Here is a 21,272-nt window from a genome sequence, read left to right as displayed (position 1 = left end):
CTGGGGCTCAGAGGGTAACCTCTAAAATATTGAGGACAGAAGGTTTATTATCCAAGGGAGGACTGGGGAACCAAGAGCTCGCTTTAAAGAGAACATGACTAGAGAAGGATTCAGAGGAGGATAATTATAACTTGGCTATAAATCAAAGGATTGATAGACCAGATTAAGTCATCAGATAGATGACCAGGTTCTCACCAGAGTAAAGTTGGTGCTAAGCCTAACATAATTAAATAGGAACTAAGGGGTATAATTAAGTAGAGTTGGATGAAGGAGTTTAGACATTACTTATTAAGTAGTTTCTGGAGCATGCTTTATTTTTCTTCTTTCTTTTTAAAAGTAGGATTTCTTTGGTCTACTTACCATGGAAATTTGGAAGATGTCCTTTTCTTCACAGAGCATTTGAAAGTTTGAGGGCTGAGATTGTAAGATATAAAGCCATCTTTCTCTCCCGTGATAGGAATTTCCCACCTCCCAACGACCTGTCAATCTGCGTTTCCCCACCTCTCCGGTTACAGGAATTTCCCGTCCTCCCCACCACTTGTCAATCTGTGTTAGCCCGCCTCTCACGTTACAGGAATTTCCGGCTTACGTTGCTTCCTGCCTCCAGCATTACGTCCCACTATGTCATTGGCCCATCGGTCAGTCTGTAAGAATTCTCCTCCGCGATTGGTTCCTCTCAGCCCGCGAAATTCCTATGTCTGAGACGAACCATACGCCATCTTCCTTCTTTGCTTTTCCCCCTTTCCCGTGTAGACGTGAATTCATCTGCGCAAATAAATGGTTCCTTGTATGAGACCAGTATCTGTGGAGCGTTTCTGGGAGCTAGCGACGAACCATAACTGCACGCCTCTCTTTTTCCAACCTAACATCTGGTGCCTAAGACTCGGGGATGGGTTTTTTTTTTTCGCTTCCTAAGCAGATGGTACCCCACCTGCAAGCTCCTGCGTGTGCCCCCTTATACAGGCTCATCTTCCATTTACCGGGATGCCCAGTTCTCTGCACACAACACCGGACTCCAGAATCGGCGAGTTCCCTTAGGCCCCTGACCAGAAGCACATCTCTGCAGCCCGCGGCACCGTGGTCCCATTCCCTCTCGCCCACGGCTTCCCCGTCCCTCTCGTGGCTTCGGCCGCCGGACTGCCGAGGTGTGGGAATAGCTGGTCCTATTGAATCATCTCAAACCCCTTCACCTATTCGCTGAATCAGAGCTAAATTGTCCTTTAGATAATAAGTCAGAATGGTCTATTTATGACACCCTGAATTTTAGTTTTGTACTAGTTATAATTAAATACATATGCGGGCAACCTGGTGAATGGAAAGGAAACTTTCCCTTTCATCTTTTTTCTTTCTTTCTTGCTGCTTCTCCTTTCCCTTTTAATCCTTTCTCTTCTAAATTTAATCCGGCTGATGAATCATCTCCTCACAGGCCTCCTACTGCAGAAGCCCCTGTTCATTCCTCTCCTTTGCCTCATTCTGTTTCTCCTTCCGCTCCTCCACTCAGCTCACCAAGTTCCCCCACCACGCGGTCTCCTACACACATTCGAGCTCCTTTACGGGAGGTGGCTGGCGCCGAAGGAGTAACACCTGAATACATTCTCTTGGCTAATTCCTTATTTTCAAATCTTTTCTTTCTCTCTCAGCTCTCCCTGCAGGCTCAAGAAATTAAAAGGACAAGTTTCTGCTAGAACATATTGGCCCCTTTGAGATTCAGATCTCAGTCAAGGGTTACATTAACATGTGAATGAAGAAAGGCGCAGTAGGAAACCAGTTTCAAACCTAAGGAAAAAAAGTGTAAAAGTGTCCATTTTAAATTTCTCCTCGGCTACAACTCAGAATATTTTTCTCTACTTCTCATTTTCTCATGCTTTAATTAATAACCATTATCATTTTTCTTCCAGGACTTTATTTTTCTTAAATGATGTATTTTTGAGCTCACAATTTTAATCCTACAGACCTAGGTTAATAATTTTTGATCAGTTCTTTTTATCCAACTCTAGAGTTATTTTTGAACATCCTTTACATTGCAGTGGAAATAAATATTATAAGCCCTTTGCTTTTGTGTTAAATATAAGCACACATAAAAATTAAAATTTTGAAAATGGATCCAAATATTTTTAAGTCACGTGATTTAATAAGGTTCAATTTTAAGGTTTAATAAGGTTCAATTTAAATTGGGTAAACTAATAAAAGTAAAATGTCCTTAAAATTAACTCACAAGTCTCTAAGTGGTCAAACTAATAAAATATTAATGTTTATAAAATGTCTAACATCAATTTTTCTAGGACATTTTTTTCAACAGGAAAGAGATGGCAAATACTACTGCCACACTTGTCTAATGTTTTGGTTTTTCTACAATAAGCAACATGTATGGGATTACTCAAATGTGTTTGTTAGAGACATCTGATTAATTTATAAAGCTATTCCATGGAGTAACATACTTAAAAACATTATTCTTTGTATATTAAATGTGTTCATATTTTCCAGGTATACAAGCCTTTAAAGCAGAAAATTTTATCAAGCTGCTATTCTCCAAATTAAACTTATCTGTAATGGTAAACCTATCATTTAATGTTGTATTACCTGTCATCAATAGGGTATATATAACCTAACATTGCACACATATAAAGATTGCTAAGATTGCTAACATAACTCTTTAGATCCATTTTTCCATCAGAGAACAGAGCTCCATCTGATCTCAGCTTAATCTTCAAAATCTGTGTTTATATACTCCTTTGCCCCTCACTGAAAAGCCCCATGTTACCTGAGATAAGGCTCTGCCTCACCACCCTGCTACACATTACAATGGTTCCAAAGTAAGCCTGACTTTAACTCATTTAAAGTTGTGTTCAAAAGTTTAATGTTTGTTGTAAAGATTATTGTAATCTCAAATGGGAACGCAGCCAAAATTCAAAATGGCTATTGCACAAACTGAATGTTTTACTGTTGACCCCATTTTGTATTTTCCTTATAAATTCTAATTGTTGCCTGATCAATATTTTGCAGAAGTACTGCTTCAAGAGGAAACATCATAAATTAACTTGGAATAGTAAGCCATCACCTATAGAACAGATAATGTAAGCCCCAATTAGATAAAAGGGGGTAAATAACTGTAAAGTTATAGACATTAAAACCAAAGTTCTGGTGAGACTGACTTGCTTGATGGTTAAGATCAAACTTAGAAATAGAGATTTTAAATAGAGAGGTCAAGAAAAGTCCATATTTGGGTCTTGCCCTCAAAGTCAGCCTGAACCCGGGGAATAAGAGAACTTCTCTAAGGAGCGTTGCAACGCTGGGTCACACAACCTCCTGATCAAGGAGATTGTTGAGACTAGAGGAAAAATCACTCAGTGCACCTGCTGCAGAGGAGGGTCATGGAAAAAAGGGGAACATCCCTGATGCTTTCAAAGAAAGCCACGTCATGGAAAAGACCCTGCCTAACCAAATGGCACTAATGGAGCTAAAAAGCTGCTCTTAAGTTCTCTGTGAGTGACCCCTATGGAAACTCAGCTGACTCTTTAACAGACAGGAACAGGTCACTTTGACCAGCTTGATCTTAAACACCTAGCAAATCAGTTAAAGCCAAAGTATAGCCATTCTTGGGCATTTAAAAATAATAGTTCACATTCCAGATAACCTAGACAATGTTAAAGCTCCCAGATAAAGACCTGTCCTCTCCAGCCTTTGCTAGACCTTGTTATGGGAACAACTTCTCAGTTCTTCCACCCCCTGTCTTTTACTTCCATGTCAACTAATCAACTTGTATTGCAGAAATATCAGGATCTCACAAAAAATTGGAGCCTGGCTGCAGATGTGCCTCCAGAGAAACTATCAAGTCTCCAGTTCTTCCTACCACAATGATACCAGCTCTACGTCCACACCCAGCAGGAAGTAATTACAGAAGATTGACCTTCATCCATGTACCCAAACAAGATTTTTTTATTTTTTATATAAAATGAAATGGGGGAATGTAAGATATAAAGCCATCTTTCTCTCCCGTGATAGGAATTTCCCACCTCCCAACGACCTGTCAATCTGCGTTTCCCCGCCTCTCCGGTTACAGGAATTTCCCGTCCTCCCCACCACCTGTCAATCTGCGTTAGCCCACCTCTCACGTTACAGGAATTTCCGGCTTACATTGCTTCCTGCCTCCAGCATTATGTCCCACTATGTCATTGGCCCATCAGTCAGTCTGTAAGAATTCTCCTCCGCGATTGGTTCCTCTCAGCCCGCAAAATTCCTAAGTCTGAGACGAACTGTACGCCATCTTCCCTCTTTGCTTTTCCCCCTTTCCCCATGCAGACGTGAATTTGTCTGCACAAATAAATGGTTCCTTGTATGAGACCTGTATCTGTGGAGCGTTTCTGGGAGCTAGCGACAAACCATAACTGCACGCCTCTTTTTCCAACCTAACAGAGATAATCCATTAGCATCAAAGAGTTGGGTTAGGGCTAGGGATCTAGCTCAGTTGGTAGAGTGCTTGCCTTGCAAGCACAAGGTCCTGGGTTCTAATCCCCAGCACCACAAAAAAAAAAAAAAAAAATAGTGGTGTTAGGAACACCAAACCTTAATATGTTTAAGAACTTACATTGTCCAAGAACTTATATTGTCCATGTCCAAACTGCTGAAACTTATCCTCTCTTCTCTCTCTCCATGTCAGCTACCTGCATCAAGATACTTATTTTCACCTAGGCAAGACACTTCACAGCAATGCTTGCGTATCTCTGGTGAGAAAGCTCTCATGTCTGTTTCTAACCTTCATTCTCTACTCTGTTCAGGACTTCACCCTTTGTAGGATCATGGACCATTAGGGATGGAAGAGACTACAGAAATTGCCTGCTGCACATGTTCCATTTTTGTAGATACACATCAGTTATTCCTCTCAAAATACTTTCATGGGTCTTGACAGCATTCAGTAGGAAATTCCAATTCCCTATTATGGTAGAAGGGGACCTTTATAAGCTGGTCCTACGTGCTTCTTTTATCAACTTTTCATTTGTATTCTTTACTATGTCCACACCCAGTTTTGATGAAACTTCCTTGATTTCATGCTTCTGGGACTTCATACATGCTATACCCTTTGCTCCCCACCATTATCCTTCTAGTTTTGTCTACCCTTCCTTCAAAGTTTAGCTCAACACCAACTTCTTTTGGAATAGTATTTTAGGTATAGTTTCTCTGTAATATCTTAACACGGCAGACATATCTCTAGATTTAATCCACTAGGATATAACTGTCCTCTCCCCCTGTAAATTTGGAACTCACAAAGGGCACCACATTTTTCTATGTATAATTCTTCTAAAAGTTATATATAAGGCCAAAACCAATGATAAACCTTTTTGGCAACTTAAGTCGTTAACACACTTGCCTTTTAAAAATCCATACTTTGAGATTGTAGTGATAGATAATCCACATATTACTACAATTTTATTGTTTTTTTCCCCTAAATTTTGTCAGACATACTATCAAACTGTGCATTGTTTTTAGAAGTAATAAGCATTGGAATATCAGAATTATTTTCAGAGGTTTTTGATGTTTTGATGTTACAAATATATCTATTAGTTTTCTACTGTCGTAATGAAATACCAGAAACTGGGAACTTATAAAGAAGAGAGGTTTATTTAGTTCAGTTTTGGAGGCTCAAAGTTCAAACCATATGACACCAGCTCTGGGGAGAACCTCATGGTGGATGGCATCACACTGGCAGGAGCCCATGTATAAGCAAGAGATCACATTACTAGATAACTCAAAAAACATGAGGTCAGAAAAGACGTCCTGGTAGGCCTCAATTCTTAGAGGTCTATCACCTCTTAACATTGCCAACCTGGGCACCAACACATGAACCCTTTGGGGGCACACTCATACGATATCCAAATCATAACAATACCTGTGAGTCTGAGATACTTACAAAGGCCTCTAGGTGATGATGCTATACATCACAATGATTTACAACACTTATAGTAAGTTGGCTGATTTTATCTTTCTTAATGTGCTTCTTACATGCTTTATGTTCTTTACTCATTGTTATGGCTATCTAAAAATTGGTTAATAAATTAAAAATATGTTTAATGCTACTTGCAAAGAATTTCAGCTCACAGCAAGTAATCAAATAGTGGAGATGCCCGAAAACACTATAGGTCTCCTAGCAAGTGTCTAACAGCTCTATACAGAATTGCTTGTTGAAATTGCCAATCTAATCTATTATTTTGCTTCCTAGATTTGGTATTTTTTGGACCACTCTTCATAGAGTTTGCCTAAAATACTCCATCAGTGTGCATTTATTAATATTTTTGGCTATAATGACTCATCCTTAGCAATAAACAGAGTCACAGGATATAGTCAACATGGCAATAGCTATAAGAAAGGTACACAGATGAGACTGTGGCTGTCTCTCCCTCTGGAGTTGGTCCACATTCTCCCTTGAATATGTATTTCTTGCTTTACCCCCAGGGCCTCTTGCTGTTAAGATGACTTGAATTTTTCCTTGAATGTATATTTTTTACTTGACCCCAAAAGTCATCTCTCCCTTGAGCTAGCCTCATTCTCTCCTGAATATGTATCTGCTTTTCTATATGAAACTGTCTGAAAAAAAGAAAGTCAACTGATGAGACCATGACCATTTATATCTCCTACTTGCTGTTATTCTGGTTACCAAAAATACCACCTTTAACCTTTTACTCCACCTACCAGCATTTCCTGCTTTCACTTTTTTTTAAATTAAATTTTATTTTTAAGTTTCAAAAGTAAAAAAGTTATAACACTTCATATAAACTGCTAACAAAACAGTTAATAAGTTAATCTCACACATTGTTTTCCTTTTCTTGAAAATAAATATATTTATATCACATCCTTTAAAAAACACACTAAAGGATATTTGTGCTTACTTTCTCTAACAAAATTCTAATACATCAATGTTTCTCATGACACTTGAAATATTGTTGTATGTCAATTTAACCTTTTAGAAACATCACTTTTCACAATGAGAAAGTAGAAAAAATATATATATATAATCAAAAGGAGCAAGCCTAAATCATTTATTCTGTCAAAAGATAACATATATAAGTGTGGGGATCAACATAACCACAGAGACCGATTACTTCTGTTTCTAACCTTTACCTCTGACTCAGGAAAAAATAAATGATAATGCATAATCTGATGAATATGAATTCACAACCAAATTCTTCCCCATTTTATAAGGAAAGAAATTAGGTTTAATGTTTAAGAGAGAAATCAGTTTAATACAAGTTCATTATTATCACAATTTAAGAAATGTCCACAGAAATCTCTTAGAAAACAGGTTATTGTCCATTCACCCCATTTGGGAGATTAGGCAAATTTTCCCTACATATTTTCCACATAAGGAAAAAACTGAAAACACATTTTGTCCTCACACATATTACTTTTCCTTTGCACAAAGTTCAGATTAAATGTCTTTAAAAGATGACTTCTGGTATTTGTCCCTCAAGAGCTCATGTACAGGCAGCTTGGTGCCTAGTGTGGCAATGTTAAGAGGTGGTGGTACCTTTAACAGGTGGGCCTAGTGAGAAGTCATTACTACCTTCCTAGTCTCTGGTGTCCTGTCTCACCACCCTCCTGCATGGATTGTGATGTCATTCACTATGAAGTGATATCACCAGAGGCCCTTGCCAGGGCTGTTCCTTTGGACTTTCACCCTCCAAAATCATGAGCTAAAGAAATGTCTTTTCTTAATGAGCAACCTACCTAGCCTTGGGTATTTTATTATAGCAACTGAAAACAGACTAATACAACTTATATCTATTTTATCAACCTAATATAAATGAAAAGCCTTCATTTTAAAATAAAAATCATAACATTTTTTTAAACTACAAATGGGACCCTCATTATACAGGAAAATGAAATAAATAGCAAATTCTTATGTCTAGATAATTATTTACCAAAAATTAATGAGTGTGACTTGAAGCTCTCAAATTATTTTCAACTCAAGTAAAGACAATCAAGCTACTGGAGTCATTTCTTCATCTGAGTCATCTGATTCACCTTTTAGTTCCAATTCCTCTAAATTTTTGTCTATAATTAAAATAGTTTTCCTCTTGCCCTTCTTAGGAATTGCATCATTAGCACAGAGCTTTCTCATTTTAATGTTTGGCAATTTCTTCAGATCAAAATCCCATTTCCTAAAAGTTTTCAGATTGTTTGCATTTAAAATGTCTGGGATCTCAAGGCCATATTCTTCATACTGCTGTCACTCACGCTCCATCGTCTGCTTGATAACTGCTTCCCGGGAGAAGTGCCGCCGTCCCTGCCTGTCTTTGATGCTGTTATGTAACTTGATCTGCTCCAGCACACTGCTAAATCTATTTAAATACCTTTCAACTAATTTACAAGCATCTTTCTTTGAATACCCCGATTTTTTTGGATCCAGATGATTCTGAAACCACTGCAGTTTTTCACCAATAAGATTGAGACGTAAGGCCTTTTCATTCTTCAACTTTTCTTTTTTTTTTCCTGTTTGTGGGCCTCTCTCGTAATCTGAGCTGCTTTTCTACTATATGGATGGATGACTTTTTTTCCCCGCCCTGTACTTTTTCCCTTTGGAACTTTAGCCATGGTGACGTCCGGGAGGCCGCGGGGAGCCTCCGCACTCCAGATCCGACAATCGCGGACCCAATCCACAGCAGCGAACATCTGCACTCCAGCCCGAACACACGAGGTACGGCGGGAAGGCGGACGAACCGGACCCGCTCCTGCTTTCACTTTTGATTTGATATTATTGGATTCCCTTGAGTCATTAACACCTCTGTTGATGACAGTGGATTGGTACCACTAAGATTCACAAGTAACAACCTCAGGTGGGAACTTACACTGCCACACAATTGCTTCTTTAGGAAGCTGAAGTTTCCAAGTCTGAGCCTACTCTTTGTTCTCTTCCCTCAAACTTTCCCCCTCTCTTTCATCCTCTTTACTTTCGGATAATAACTAGGTCACAAATTTTTAAAAATTTAGTAAGAATACAGCAGCCAGGCCAGGAATTTCAATTTCCAAATCTACCTTCCTTTATATCCATTTTCTTCTTTTTGGTACAAGAGAACACATGTTCTTCCTGTAAAATTCCATCATCTACATGTGCTCTGGATCTCATATCATGAACTCAATCTCTGCAACCTTTCTCCTATGTCACTTTGACCTTTCCACTGAAAAAATTCCCACCAGCATTCAAATACACCATGCTATATAGCACAGTGCCTCCGGAACCAAACAGCCAGCTTTATTCCCTACTTTTGCACTTACTGGCTGTGTGGCCTTGGGAAAGTTATTTAACCTTGCTAAGCCTCAATTACCCCATTTATAAAATTGGGTTGATGCTTCCACTAATAGATTAGTTAATACACGTATAGTACTTAGGAGTACCTGGCACATAGTAAACACTTAATACTTACAAGTTGCTGGTAGCTTAAGGCTTAAATCTTTGCCCCCATGGTCCTACACTTCTTTCTGTTCTATGTCTGTTGGCTCCCCTTCACGGTCATACTTCTTGGGTTGTTTACATATGGTAAATCCATTTCCCTATTTCCATTGACTCTTTTAAAATTTTTTATTTACTTTTTGATTTCACAAAGTTATGATTGCACAGATGTAGACAAATAGTTCCAACAGCCTCATTAGAAAACAATACTAGATACACAATTTCCTGTGTACCAAATTCTTTTGGTAATCCTGTCCATATAACATGTTTGTGCTGTCTTCATATTTTCTTCTTTCTACTATGTAAGATAAGGACTTTGTTCTTTCTCATACTGTTCTTTGTCCCTGACATCTATACCCACATCCTCACCTCCATACTTTTTTGTATTATAATGCTTAATATATACTGCATGTTATTTCCTTTTATGATTAAATAAGTGCTATTGACAGTTGTGCGATGAGATATACTACAGGTACTCTTTTCCATATATTGTTTCACTCCCCACTCCCACCCATCATATAAATGTCCTCTCAGGACATTCAAATACATTAGGTCTTCTATCAATTTCATTCTGGAAAAAAAAATTCCCAGAGAATGCTGACCTGCTTTCATTTGGCTAGCTTGTTTGCTAGGGAGTTCAATAACTATTGTTTTGATATGTCATCATACTTAGAAAAATCCTTTCACTTTGCTTTTTGTTGGATTAGCTAGAGTTCACATCTTCCTCTTTCTTGGGTTATTCCCCTCCTTTAGTACAAAACATTCTCCAGCAACTTCCTGAGAATGAGTGCATAAGATCTTGTATGCCCCCCAAAATACCATTATTCTATTCAAAGGTGTGATCTGATGGTATGGCTAGATAGTTTTAGGTTAATGGCTGCTATTCAAGTGTTGTTGAAAAACCCAAAGCATTTCTGATCCTAAATTTTAGGTCCTTCTCTTTATCTCCAGTATTCTGATAATTCCATGATAATGATGATGATTATGATGATGATGTGCTAAGTCTTAAAAGTTTTAATTTGAACCTCTGGTTCCAGTCAGGCCAAAAACCCTTGGAATTCCCAGCTACAAGAGTTAATAAAATACTTTTTACAATCCTATATCTGATGCATTCCTTAAAATGCTCTAATGTCACCTCAATGATTTTATGATAAATGTCAAAGTTAATGTGTATTTCCTTACACCTTAACTTCATTTACTCATGTTAACTCATTCAAAGATATATATATATATATATATATTCAAATATATATCTTGAACATCTATCATGTATCCATTACTTCATTAGGTCCTGGGAATACAGTGATAAAAGAATAGAACTGGTTTCCTACCTTGTGGAGTTTACAAACTAATTCGGGACACAAATATAAACAAGCAATAAAACCTGGTAAATATGAAGTGGTGTAGGTGCTTAACAGAGCTAAAGGCACTTTAATCTGAGACTTTGCCTACTTCTAAAGCTTCATTTTGAGTTCCACCCCTTGTTTACCACACTGTTCTCAGGCTGATCTGAAAAATACCTCATTTCCTCCACATTGTTTTCAAATGCTGTACCTCCTACTTAGAATGTTCTTATTCTTCAACTAATTCCCACTTCTGGTTCCATTTTCAGCCTAGATGTCACTTTCTCAAAAAGGTTTTCCCAGATTCATCAATTTTAATTTGGTTCTCCTACCCATTAATCTCTTCAATCCCTAAATTTTCATCCCTTTACAGTAGTAGGTGTATTTCTCACTCCAATATATACCCAGTACCCAGGGCAGTTCCTGGCACATCAGATCATTCAAAAATGCTTTTTGATTGAATTGATATCTACGTACTCCTGAGGCTTTTGACAGTCTACCTTGCAAAAGGTAGCTCAGTATGGATTTATTAAATTGTTTTAACAGCTTATCTGAGATTATTAGTTATCTTCTCCAAGCCAAATTTAAACTTGTCTTCTCAGTCTTCATTCAAGAGTAAGAAAAAGAAAACCGGATCTTTTGATGTTAAAGGATGGATCCAATGGGAGGATCATTTTGGCAGGTCAACACAATTCAGTCTATTCCTTATTTTGTACTTTTAAAAGTGCAATTTGACCAGTTTACTGTCAATCATATGTCTGCGAAAAATCTTACATCTGTTTTCATTTTTGCTGTTTAGTTGGATTATTTGGAGTTCATGCCTTCCTCTTTCACTCTGGCAGAAATAATTCAATCCAACAAAATTCATAAGAGATTTATTTACCTACTCCATTGCAAAGTTAAGCATTTAAAGTTTTTTCAGCCTGTTGAGATTTTTGAATTGTCATTCATTTTACTATCAGTCTTCTCTGGATTTACATTATCTGTAAATTTCATTAACTGTCTTCAGACAGTGAGTGAAAATGAATACCACTGATAGGAGAAATCAGAGGTATCTCTAAAGCTGAACAATGTTTTAAAACCGATTGTTGGGCCTCATCGATTTCTGAGAATTTTCCTTTCTATCAAGTTCCTAGGTAATGTGATGACTTAACTTGGAGAAGCATTGCTTATGGGCACTTAATTGTTCAACAGGCTACCATCACAGAACTAAGACTACTTATAAACCTTTGAGGATTGGTTTGACTTATGTTCAATTTATACTGAACCTGGAATGTATTTTGTCCTAGTACACATATTAGATTACATTATTATGGTCCCACTCCCTTACTTTTTAAAACTTTCAATGAGGAAATGTTAAGTAGTTCAATTTAGGGGCCCTACATTCTGATCAATTCTAATAACCTTAGTGCTGTTTCAAGTAAGTGTTTAAATGATGACATTGTCAAAGACAAAATTTCTTTCATAAATGTTGCCATTTTCGAACATGTAAATTCACACAGATTTCAGTCTATTATCAATATATAAGAACACCACGCATGGTGGTGCACACTTGTAATCCCAGCATCTCAAGAGGCTGAAGGAGGATTGCCAAGTTTCAGGCCAGCCTTGGCAACTTGGCAAGAAAGGCCCTGTTTCAAAATAAAAAAAGGGCTGAGGATATAGCTCAGTGGAAAAGACCCCTGAGTTCAATCTCCAGTACCAAACAAACAAAGATAGATGAACAGGAACATTCAGTCTTCCAATTTGACAATTTGTCAGAACTGATACCAAATGATAACTTTCAGGAGTGGATTCGGGGAAAATAAATAAATTAGCCATGGAAGGTTCATTTCAAATGCCCTCTGGTGTTAAAAAGGAGAAACACTTTCTTCTGTTAAGAGTCCACCTAAAGGTCTGAGATTTGGATGATTTTGGTGTACAATCAAAATTTGATTTGACACTATCCATGTGTAGTAGCTATCGACCGACTTTCTGCCCTGATCCCAAAATATGCTCAAACAACAAGGTTTTCATTAATTTATTCCTTTAAAACAAGTCACTTCATACAGCATTTATATATTTAAAGTCATACACCTCATAAATAAAATCAATGCATCTTAATGACAATGGCAAAATCACATGAGTTTTACAAAATGAAATATCTTCCAGGTAGCAGCAATGCATTAATTTTGAAAGAAAGCTGGCAGAGACAAAAGAACATTTCAAAAACAATACTGTCCATTCTTCATTAGAAAAAAATATCTTACATCAAGAAAATGAGCTTTGTTTTGTTTTGCCTTTCCCTACTACTTTTTCAAGCCATATTCTAAAGCTCTAAGTTTGATGGTCTTGTGGTTTTCTTCTTGCTTGAGGAACCTCTCCTTTACTGTATTAATGCAGGAACTACAGAACTATTGTTATTCTTTATTCCTTTGGACAAACTATACATACTTATTGTGCACTTGAAGCTAAGTTCAAAGATTTTAAAGGAAAATATAACTTTGCTAAGTATATATTTCCTGTAAACAGTTTGCGTCTTGGATGGCACCAATGTGAACTGGAAAACCGATAAGAATTGGGTCCCCTGGTCCTTTACTTAATATATGGATTATAATTAACTACATATTCTGTACCAAAGTCAGACTCACATAATCTTTTAGAAATTCTTTCTGAGGTTAACCTGTTTACCTATAACTTAAAGAAATCATGTCTCTTCACTATCCTTAAACTCCTACATGTAGGTTACTATTTTAGGAAATAAAAGTATAAAAGGAAATCAGCAAAATTCATATATTCATGGTCTTATACTTTAATGACACTCCTTTTCATCTATGAGCCTGCTATATTCTATGCCAAGAAATGGAGGAAATGGGTTGGGGCAATACAAAGGCATTGCTTGAAAATTTTTCTGAAACTTATAATTTATGACATGACAAGTAATGCATTTATTTGACAATCTCTTCCCTTTTAGTGGGACTTTATTCTCCTACCCCTTTCTGCTTTCTGAAATACCACAGGATTATCAACCTCCATTAAATGCATGTGAATCAAGACCTAAGTCAGCACCTCACAATTCAGTATCAATGTAGTACCTTTTTCCAAGCCAAATATTCAAAGCACTGTAACAAAGTGCTAGCTAGCTTTTGGAAAAGAAAACATTTACCCTGAATCAGGGAAGTTCCTTTTCATATTGATGAAATGTACTAAAATATTAAATTCTTAATAAGAAAACATCTTTAGTTAATAAACTAGCTTACTCAAATTAAGTGTTTCACTTAAGACTTAAAAATCAGCTTCCTTAAAATGTTTGTTTAGAAACAAAGAGCTTTAAGAATCTAATCTTTTAGAAATTGTTAGTCATCTTTGTGCTACAAGAACAAATTTAAATACTGCACTGTATAACATGATAAATTATAATCACTTCATAGCAATAAGTAACATTTTTAAGCTAGGGCACAGATCATGCTCCTAATAGTTACTGAAATCGAGTTCTACTGTTATCAAAACACCAGAATGTTTACCACTTGATACACTAAACACTTATGGCAATAGTTGATTAAGAAGAGCCAATGGTTAGCAGCTCAGGAATTTTATTCTAATGTCCTCAACAAGGTCCCTATAGGGCTAACATGTAAACTTTTATTTCATATTTTTTAAAGTGCTGCAAATAATAAATGTCTCAACGTATGAAAGAACATAACTCTTAATATATGCAAGTTTAAGAAGGCCACCTGATTTATTGAAAGAAAAAAAAATCACTCATGCTTAATTGTACATACTCCCCCATTTCAATTTTTTCAAGACATAGAAAACTATGATTAGCTAGGATACCTTGCAATACCCATGTTTTAATCTGTACACAGGACAGAAGAAATAACCTAGGCAAAAAGTTAGGCATGGCACTTAGGGGCATAAATAAATAAATTACTGATAATGATTTTGCTGGGACTTGAACTTCATGGAACAATGGAATGATTATATAGTTTGTAACAGGTTCAAGCTGACCAGCAGTCAAGCTTCAAGGGTACCACTGGACCACGCTCATTTCTCAATCATGGGAAATAATAATTAGCAAAACATACTGATATCTTCATGTGACTAACTTCACAAAATTCTCATGGATATTACTTTTAACTTCTGAAGTCACTTTATGAGTGAATCGTCATAGCACTATACCTAATCTTTAATCGGAAGAGTAAGGGAAAGGAAAACAGGTGATAGGGTGGGAAAGTAGTCAATTCACTCTGCCACTAATGTATAAACTGTTCCCGTTTTAGTTAAAAAAAAAAAAAAAAAAATCTTGTATGACAGGTAAAAACTGATAGGAAGAAGGGTTTCATTCTGCTCCTCCAGTGCAAACTTAGGACAGTTAATACTGCTATAAGTACTAAATCCATAGAGTTTTCAAAATTCTCATGATGAGGATTTACTCACATGAGTAATTTTTAAGAGTTTACTAAGTGCAGGGAAGAGAAAAAACCCCTTTAAATTCTGAGGCTTTCAGGCCAGAGTTTAGAATTAGCAGTTTAAGTTTTGAGTCCTTAATTATTGTCAGCAAATACTGTTTCATCTTGAATTTTTCCATGATAAGAACACCAAAGTACTAGTGCTGAATCTCAGCAAATATTAATTTAAAAAGTGAATTCTGAAAGCAATTTGAACATCAATGTCCACCTGGTGAACAGACAACCTAGGTAAAAGATAAAATAGAGTAAGATTCCAAATAAATACTTGACAATATGTAAATAACAATTATAATGAAGGGGCTTAATTTTATAAATTATCAGTGTTCTATGTCTTTCCATGTTTTAAATTAATCTACTGTAGATAACATACTCAATTTTTAGATAACATATATTCAATTTTAAAGTGACAAAAATGTATGCTGGGAAACATCAAAACATAACACATGACAGGCACATTATAAATTACTCAATAAATATTTGTCACATGAATAAACTTCTAGATCTAAAATTTCAGTAAACAAATATCAAATTTGGCAAGGAAAGGAAAGCAAATTTTATGAATAATGATGGATAAAAGTTCAATTTGATGGATGCTACCCAGTAGTATAATCTTCATTTACAGTTTTCAATTTAATATTTTCTGGGGGAAAAATAAAGGACATACAAAAACCATCTAGACCAGGTGACAGGTATGAAGAGATTTTCGTATCATCTGTTCATATGATGATTGCCAAACATTAAGTATTATAAGCTCACAAGTGTTATTTTTAAGGCTCAGTAAAAAAGAAACACTTTCAACTCATACCTATAATAATAATTTATAATGCCTAAAACAGCTGTGCACACAAAAGGTACTCAGGAAATGTCATCTGATGATTTGAAGCACACTTTGTGAATCGTTCCTTAAAGGAAATTTCCTCCTAAATTGTTCACCTTAATGTTCCTTAATTTTACGTCATCTTCACCAAGTGAAAGCGCTAAAGGTGAATCTCAAGTTTAAAACATCTGCCAAGAAGATATGTGGAGTTATTAAGTGCTTTAAAGTATCCACTGGTTCTCTAAGTGAGATAATAAAAAATGAGAACGAGATAACAAAACTTCACATTAAGCCTCTTCACATTGTGTAAAATATATAACAAATTATAATTTAGCATCCCTGATCTTCAGAATTAAGAGGTAGGAAACTTTATATGGAAGATCTTGTAGTGAAGCTAAGTTTTAGAGGGTGTGCCTTGAGGATTAGTTCACCAAGCAAATGGCTACACATCTGATATCAGGAAGAAGCAGAATTCAGAAAGCTGAATAAGGCAAGGATTTAAAAACTTTCATATTTTGGAAGTGAAACAAATTACACCAATTACTTTAAAACTGTTCAAAGGTCAAAATAAAATATGAAAGATAAGTGCTAACTTATAGTAACATGGAATATTCCAAAGAGCATTAATGGAGGGATACTGCCAGCACAAAAACACTGGTTAGAAATGCAAAAGCGCTTTTAAAAAACCAAACCAAGGCATAGCATTATCACTTCAAATGAAGACTTTTTCTTGGAGGAAGTGCTCTTAACAAAAAGGCTAAAGAAATTAAAGCCCTCCAGGTCAATCTGTATGTTAAAAAAAAAAAAAAGCAAAAATTTAGCACTCAAATTTCAAGGAACTTTAAAATAGCATACCCTGCTTAATTTAAAAATCTTGTCCAATGTGACAAACACTAAAACATAAATTGCATTAAAACATGAGGCCAATGGTCTTTTAAAGCTTCAATAAGCTGCTTCAGGCACCTTTTCCCTCATACATTCTACTTTTATACACTAGAAATCTTAAACAGGACCCTATCAGTTCCTGTTTAGATAACATTCTCAAGGAATAGACTTATCCCTGCAAAAATTGCTTGCTGTACTTATAAGTGGTTAAGTACACACTTACAAAGTCTAACAAATTGCAATATAAAATTAGTTTTGACAATTCTGAGTATCTTCATTTGATGAATTCTTAATTTAGAAACTATTAACTCAGTTATTAAAAGGAATCAATTACTGGAGACACTGTGGTTTATGTCCAATGGCCTTAACATGAGGCCTTCCACATTACCCAAAATATGTTTTCTTCTACAAGTTTAGTTTGTAATACTAAAATCCAATCTTCAGGTTAGTGTCAGTAAGTGGCTGAGGACCACCTATTCTGTCACCCCAGCAGAACCAGGGCATGTATCACCACTGTAGACACACATCTGTAAACTTGCACACTAATTTTAATCTTAACAAGGAATTTCAGTGTCTTAGTGGTTTAAGTTAAAAGGATGGTTCAAGCATTGTGTCCTTTGTTCTTCATGGTTAAGAATAGCTTATTAGAAAACCCAGAGCTTTCTGGATCTGTGAGGTAGTAGGCTTCAACCCTCATTATGCATAGATCACACTTCTCCAAAGTTGGTATGGCCCGTCTCCTTGGCATGTTCCCTTGCTTCTGCTTGTCCAGTTAATCCCTTCTGACACACCATGCATCTCAGGGTGAAGCGGTTTACATCAGTAAATTGTCTCATTCTTCTAGCTTCATCTGCTAATTCCAGTGCTTGTACAAGAACAATATCATCATTAGAGGAGAAAATGGTCAGAGGAGGGGTGTCTGGATCAGGGAAGTTTCGCTGAAGTGGATCATAGTGGATGCCATCATAGATCAGTAGAACCCTTTTGGTATATCCTGCATCTTCCCCAAAACGATCAATTCTTACTGTCTGTGTATCTACTACACATATTTCACACTGATAAAACTTAGACAAAATTGATATCTCAATTGCTCCCCCCCAAGTATCATCCCTTTTGATCCAGTCACAGTACTCTTGATTTGTTTTTCCCAGTATTGCCTCACTATAGAAGTCGGGATCACTTGCTACAATTTGTGCTATGAGACGTCTCATCTCAGGGGCACAAGCTGGATTCAAGACTCCTCCTTCAACGACATAGTATACACTGGTAAAGAGGCAAGAGTTGTCGGCTGGGACCACGGTTCTGGTAAGCTCAGGCAAAGTTTCCCTGACATAACTAGGAGCACCATATTTTGTATACGAAGGTGAAGTTTTGGGTCTGGTTTGGTCTTCTTCAACGATCAGCATGTCACCTGTTAAAAATAAAACAAATCCAGAACTGCAGCAAAATTATAGATAAAATTAAATTACAAACAGGAGTTAAAGCATATAGTGAAGCTTCTAAGAATACAACTTTGTAAACAAGTGATTAATAACACTTTGTTCACTGACTCTTCATAAAGATGAAAAGAAAACAAAGAAGAAAACACTTCAGATTGCATCCCAACTTAGTGAATCCGCTTGGGGTATATTATACCTGTATACATACTTAAAAAGATACATTTTGAAAACAAACTTTTCTTATATGCTATCTGCAAAAAAGCACAAATGTTCCAAAAGGTGTTCACTATAGGCTATGCCACTAGGGGGTTCTCCTCCTTCTGAAACTTAATATTTATCTACCCTATTTAGTGCTTACAGAGTTCTTGACAACAGAAAACTTTTAATTGTCAACGCTGATGTTCAAATTTTAGTACGGGGCAAAAATGAACTGCTGTTGGTAAGAACTTGAAAGGGCTTTTAGTGAATTTTTAAAAGTTAACTCTAAAATGCATAGTATATCTAACTGTCAAACTATATACCAAGGGGACTGCAAGAAGAAATCAGGGAAGTAAATAAAAAAGTATGATGCACCACTGAGACCTGCTGATCAATGACACTGGGGGAAAAACGCGTTGGGCAAAGAAAATAGGTCCTACATTTTTATAATTTTGCGAACGCAAAGAAAACAAAATGAACAAGATTGTTCCCAGGTTGATTTAAAAGCAGGCTGGGTAAGGAGGACTCCTAGGCTTTTGGCTCCTCTCAAGCAAGTGTAAACAAAGGAGTTGCTAGACACTTGCCCGGCCTCTGTCAGAGTTCTCTGTTCTTTGATTAGCCTCACCCTTGGCCTCAAAGCCTCCAGCTGATCCACCGCCTCCTTGCCTTACTGGTTCTCTCTTCCCCCCTCAACGTCCTGTCCTTCCAAGACTTCTCCGGGTCCCAGCCCTGATTCCCTTACCTGACTGGATGGGCAAGTCCCCCAGAATGGTATCCCCGTTGCTAAGATCCAGGCACTCGGGCGGGTATCCGACAAGGATTCGCTGACCGCCGGGAGCGATCCCGGTGATGGCGGCAATTTGGCCTTGGAGTTCCCACAACCGGGTTCGGCTGGACAGTCCCTGCAAAACATGGGTGCCATCCTTGGCCTTGCAGCGGAGCCGCCACATTGTGTCGGCGTGGCCGCCCGCAGGCCAGACACCCGCAGGGCCAGCTTTGGTCCCGCCAGCCGGTTGGGAGACGCCGCCGGGGCAACCAGCCGCGGTGTGGACTCCAAAATGGCCACCTTTTGCGGGACCAAACATCGCGAGATGTTGCCGGCGTTACAGTTCTCGCGACACTTGGGTCAGCCTCTGCTTTAGCACTCTTAAGAAAGAGCTAACGCTCTTAAAGTGACAACTAATTTCTCCGCCCACCCTCTGGAGCCCAAGGATAAATTTGTCGGTATTCCTAAAGTACAGCTGTTCTTGCTACCTGTACAGCGAGTGAGGTGCCCTCCGCGTTGGTAGCATATATGCTCAAGCAAAGAGGGCGGGGGAAGGAGTTCCTGAATCAAGTGGAATGTAACCTTGCACCCAGGTCGGAAATTATTAAGTCGGGGCTTCCAAACTACACCAGGAAAAACAGAATCATAAGAACGCAAATGAATGCAAAGATTGGTCTATGAGTCAAAGGATCTGTTAAAAACAATGAGACTCGTGACTAGACTCGTGGCTGCACCAAACATTGACTCATTGGGGTTAAGGGGGCTGGACGACTGGCCTTTCCACCTCCGTGGGACTGAAACTTGAAAACGTCTATTTTGCCACCTCAGAAAGCGCAGTATGAGGTCAGCATCTGGGCCTAGGGCAATTGCCTCATTCATGCAGTGACAGTATAAGGAGGAATGTAGAAGACTAAGGCATGTCATCCGGATTCCAGTTCAATTCCTGGGTATACAAATATGAAGACGACTTCATTCCTGCCTTCAGTATAAGTACTTATTGTAGTCCGAGAGAAGGGAGGGCATACGAATCATAACTGCTGAATTTCATAACAACGTGGTAATGCTAGTCATGTGGTCATTTTCAACCTTGTATGCCTGGAACCTAAGACTTGCCTTGAAAATATAAAGTGTTTAATAACTACTCACTGAATGGATAAAGACAGTTTGTAGGTGTACAGAGGGCAACTATAACATGCTGAGAGTTGTAAAACACTTCAAAGAGGTTATAACTACATATTTGAACTGTTTTGGATGACAAATAAGTCTCTGGTGAAGGAAAAATAAGGATGTTCTTGAATTTATCCATTTTACAAGAAATCCATAATCATTGTTATTTTTCCACCCTGGATCCAAGCAACAATCCCACCCTTCTTAGGATTTATAGATAGACTCAAGCATGAAAAGGCCCTCCGGGGAAACTATGAAATGTGTAGTTCACTTGGAATGTGCAAACTCCATTAAAAGGTTCCATCTGTGAATAAATTACACGAAATCGTTGCGTCTTTTCACACCTTTCACAACTCCATTTCCTTTTTGTGCAGGATGAAACCCAAGGCCTGGAGCATGCTGCGTAAAGCGATCTACCTTGGAGTTACATCCTCAGCCTCCCTCTCTAGTTTTTTGCTGATGCAGTTTTTCTCCTTTGTTCTTCAAGATTACCATCACAGATGATATAGCGTGGGGAGAAAAGGAAGATGAGCTACTGATTAAAAGCGCACTTGACTTAGGTTTTAATGTCTGCCCTGTGGGTGGGAGGATTATACAAACACTGAGGGTAATCAGCTCAAGTACCTGTAGTAGCTAGCATTGTTTTCTTTTTTAAAGCTTATGTCCCAATTTATGGATCTTAACGAGGTCTAGCTAGGACTCAGGAATGAAAGTGTTAATATTCTCAACGTTCACCATAAAGTCACACCCTCTCAAGACGTCTACTA

General features: G+C 37.5%; 1 protein-coding gene and 1 pseudogene across 2 annotated transcripts; both read right to left on the bottom strand.

The window, feature by feature from the left end:
- Positions 1–7,190: 7,190 nt before the first annotated feature.
- On the bottom strand, positions 7,191–8,680 carry LOC306641114 (translation machinery-associated protein 16-like; annotated as a pseudogene). The gene has a single exon. The product of its transcript is annotated as a translation machinery-associated protein 16-like (transcript).
- A 4,110-nt stretch (positions 8,681–12,790) lies between these two features.
- Positions 12,791–21,158, bottom strand: YOD1 (YOD1 deubiquitinase). Its single transcript, XM_079108145.1, has 2 exons — positions 19,315–21,158; positions 12,791–18,346 (listed from the first exon to the last, which is right to left on the bottom strand). The coding sequence occupies exons 1-2, from the start codon at positions 19,655–19,657 to the stop codon at positions 17,643–17,645; spliced, it is 1,047 nt and encodes a 348-aa protein (XP_078964271.1). The 5' UTR covers positions 19,658–21,158; the 3' UTR covers positions 12,791–17,642.
- Positions 21,159–21,272: the final 114 nt, after the last annotated feature.

Source organism: Sciurus vulgaris (genome assembly GCF_902686455.1).
Source record: "Sciurus vulgaris genome assembly, chromosome: 12".
Taxonomy (NCBI): Eukaryota; Metazoa; Chordata; class Mammalia; order Rodentia; family Sciuridae; genus Sciurus; species Sciurus vulgaris.
Note: the sequence above shows the minus strand (reverse complement) of the source record. Positions and strands in the feature narration are given on the sequence as shown.

Coding starts and splice junctions, on each gene's coding strand:
- YOD1 (XM_079108145.1), bottom strand. CDS start 19,657: ATGTTTGGTCCCGCAAAAGGTGGCCATTTTGGAGTCCACACCGCGGCT. Junction 18,347..19,314: donor GGACTTGCCCATCCAGTCAG/GTAAGGGAATCA, acceptor TATTTTTAACAG/GTGACATGCTGATCGTTGAA.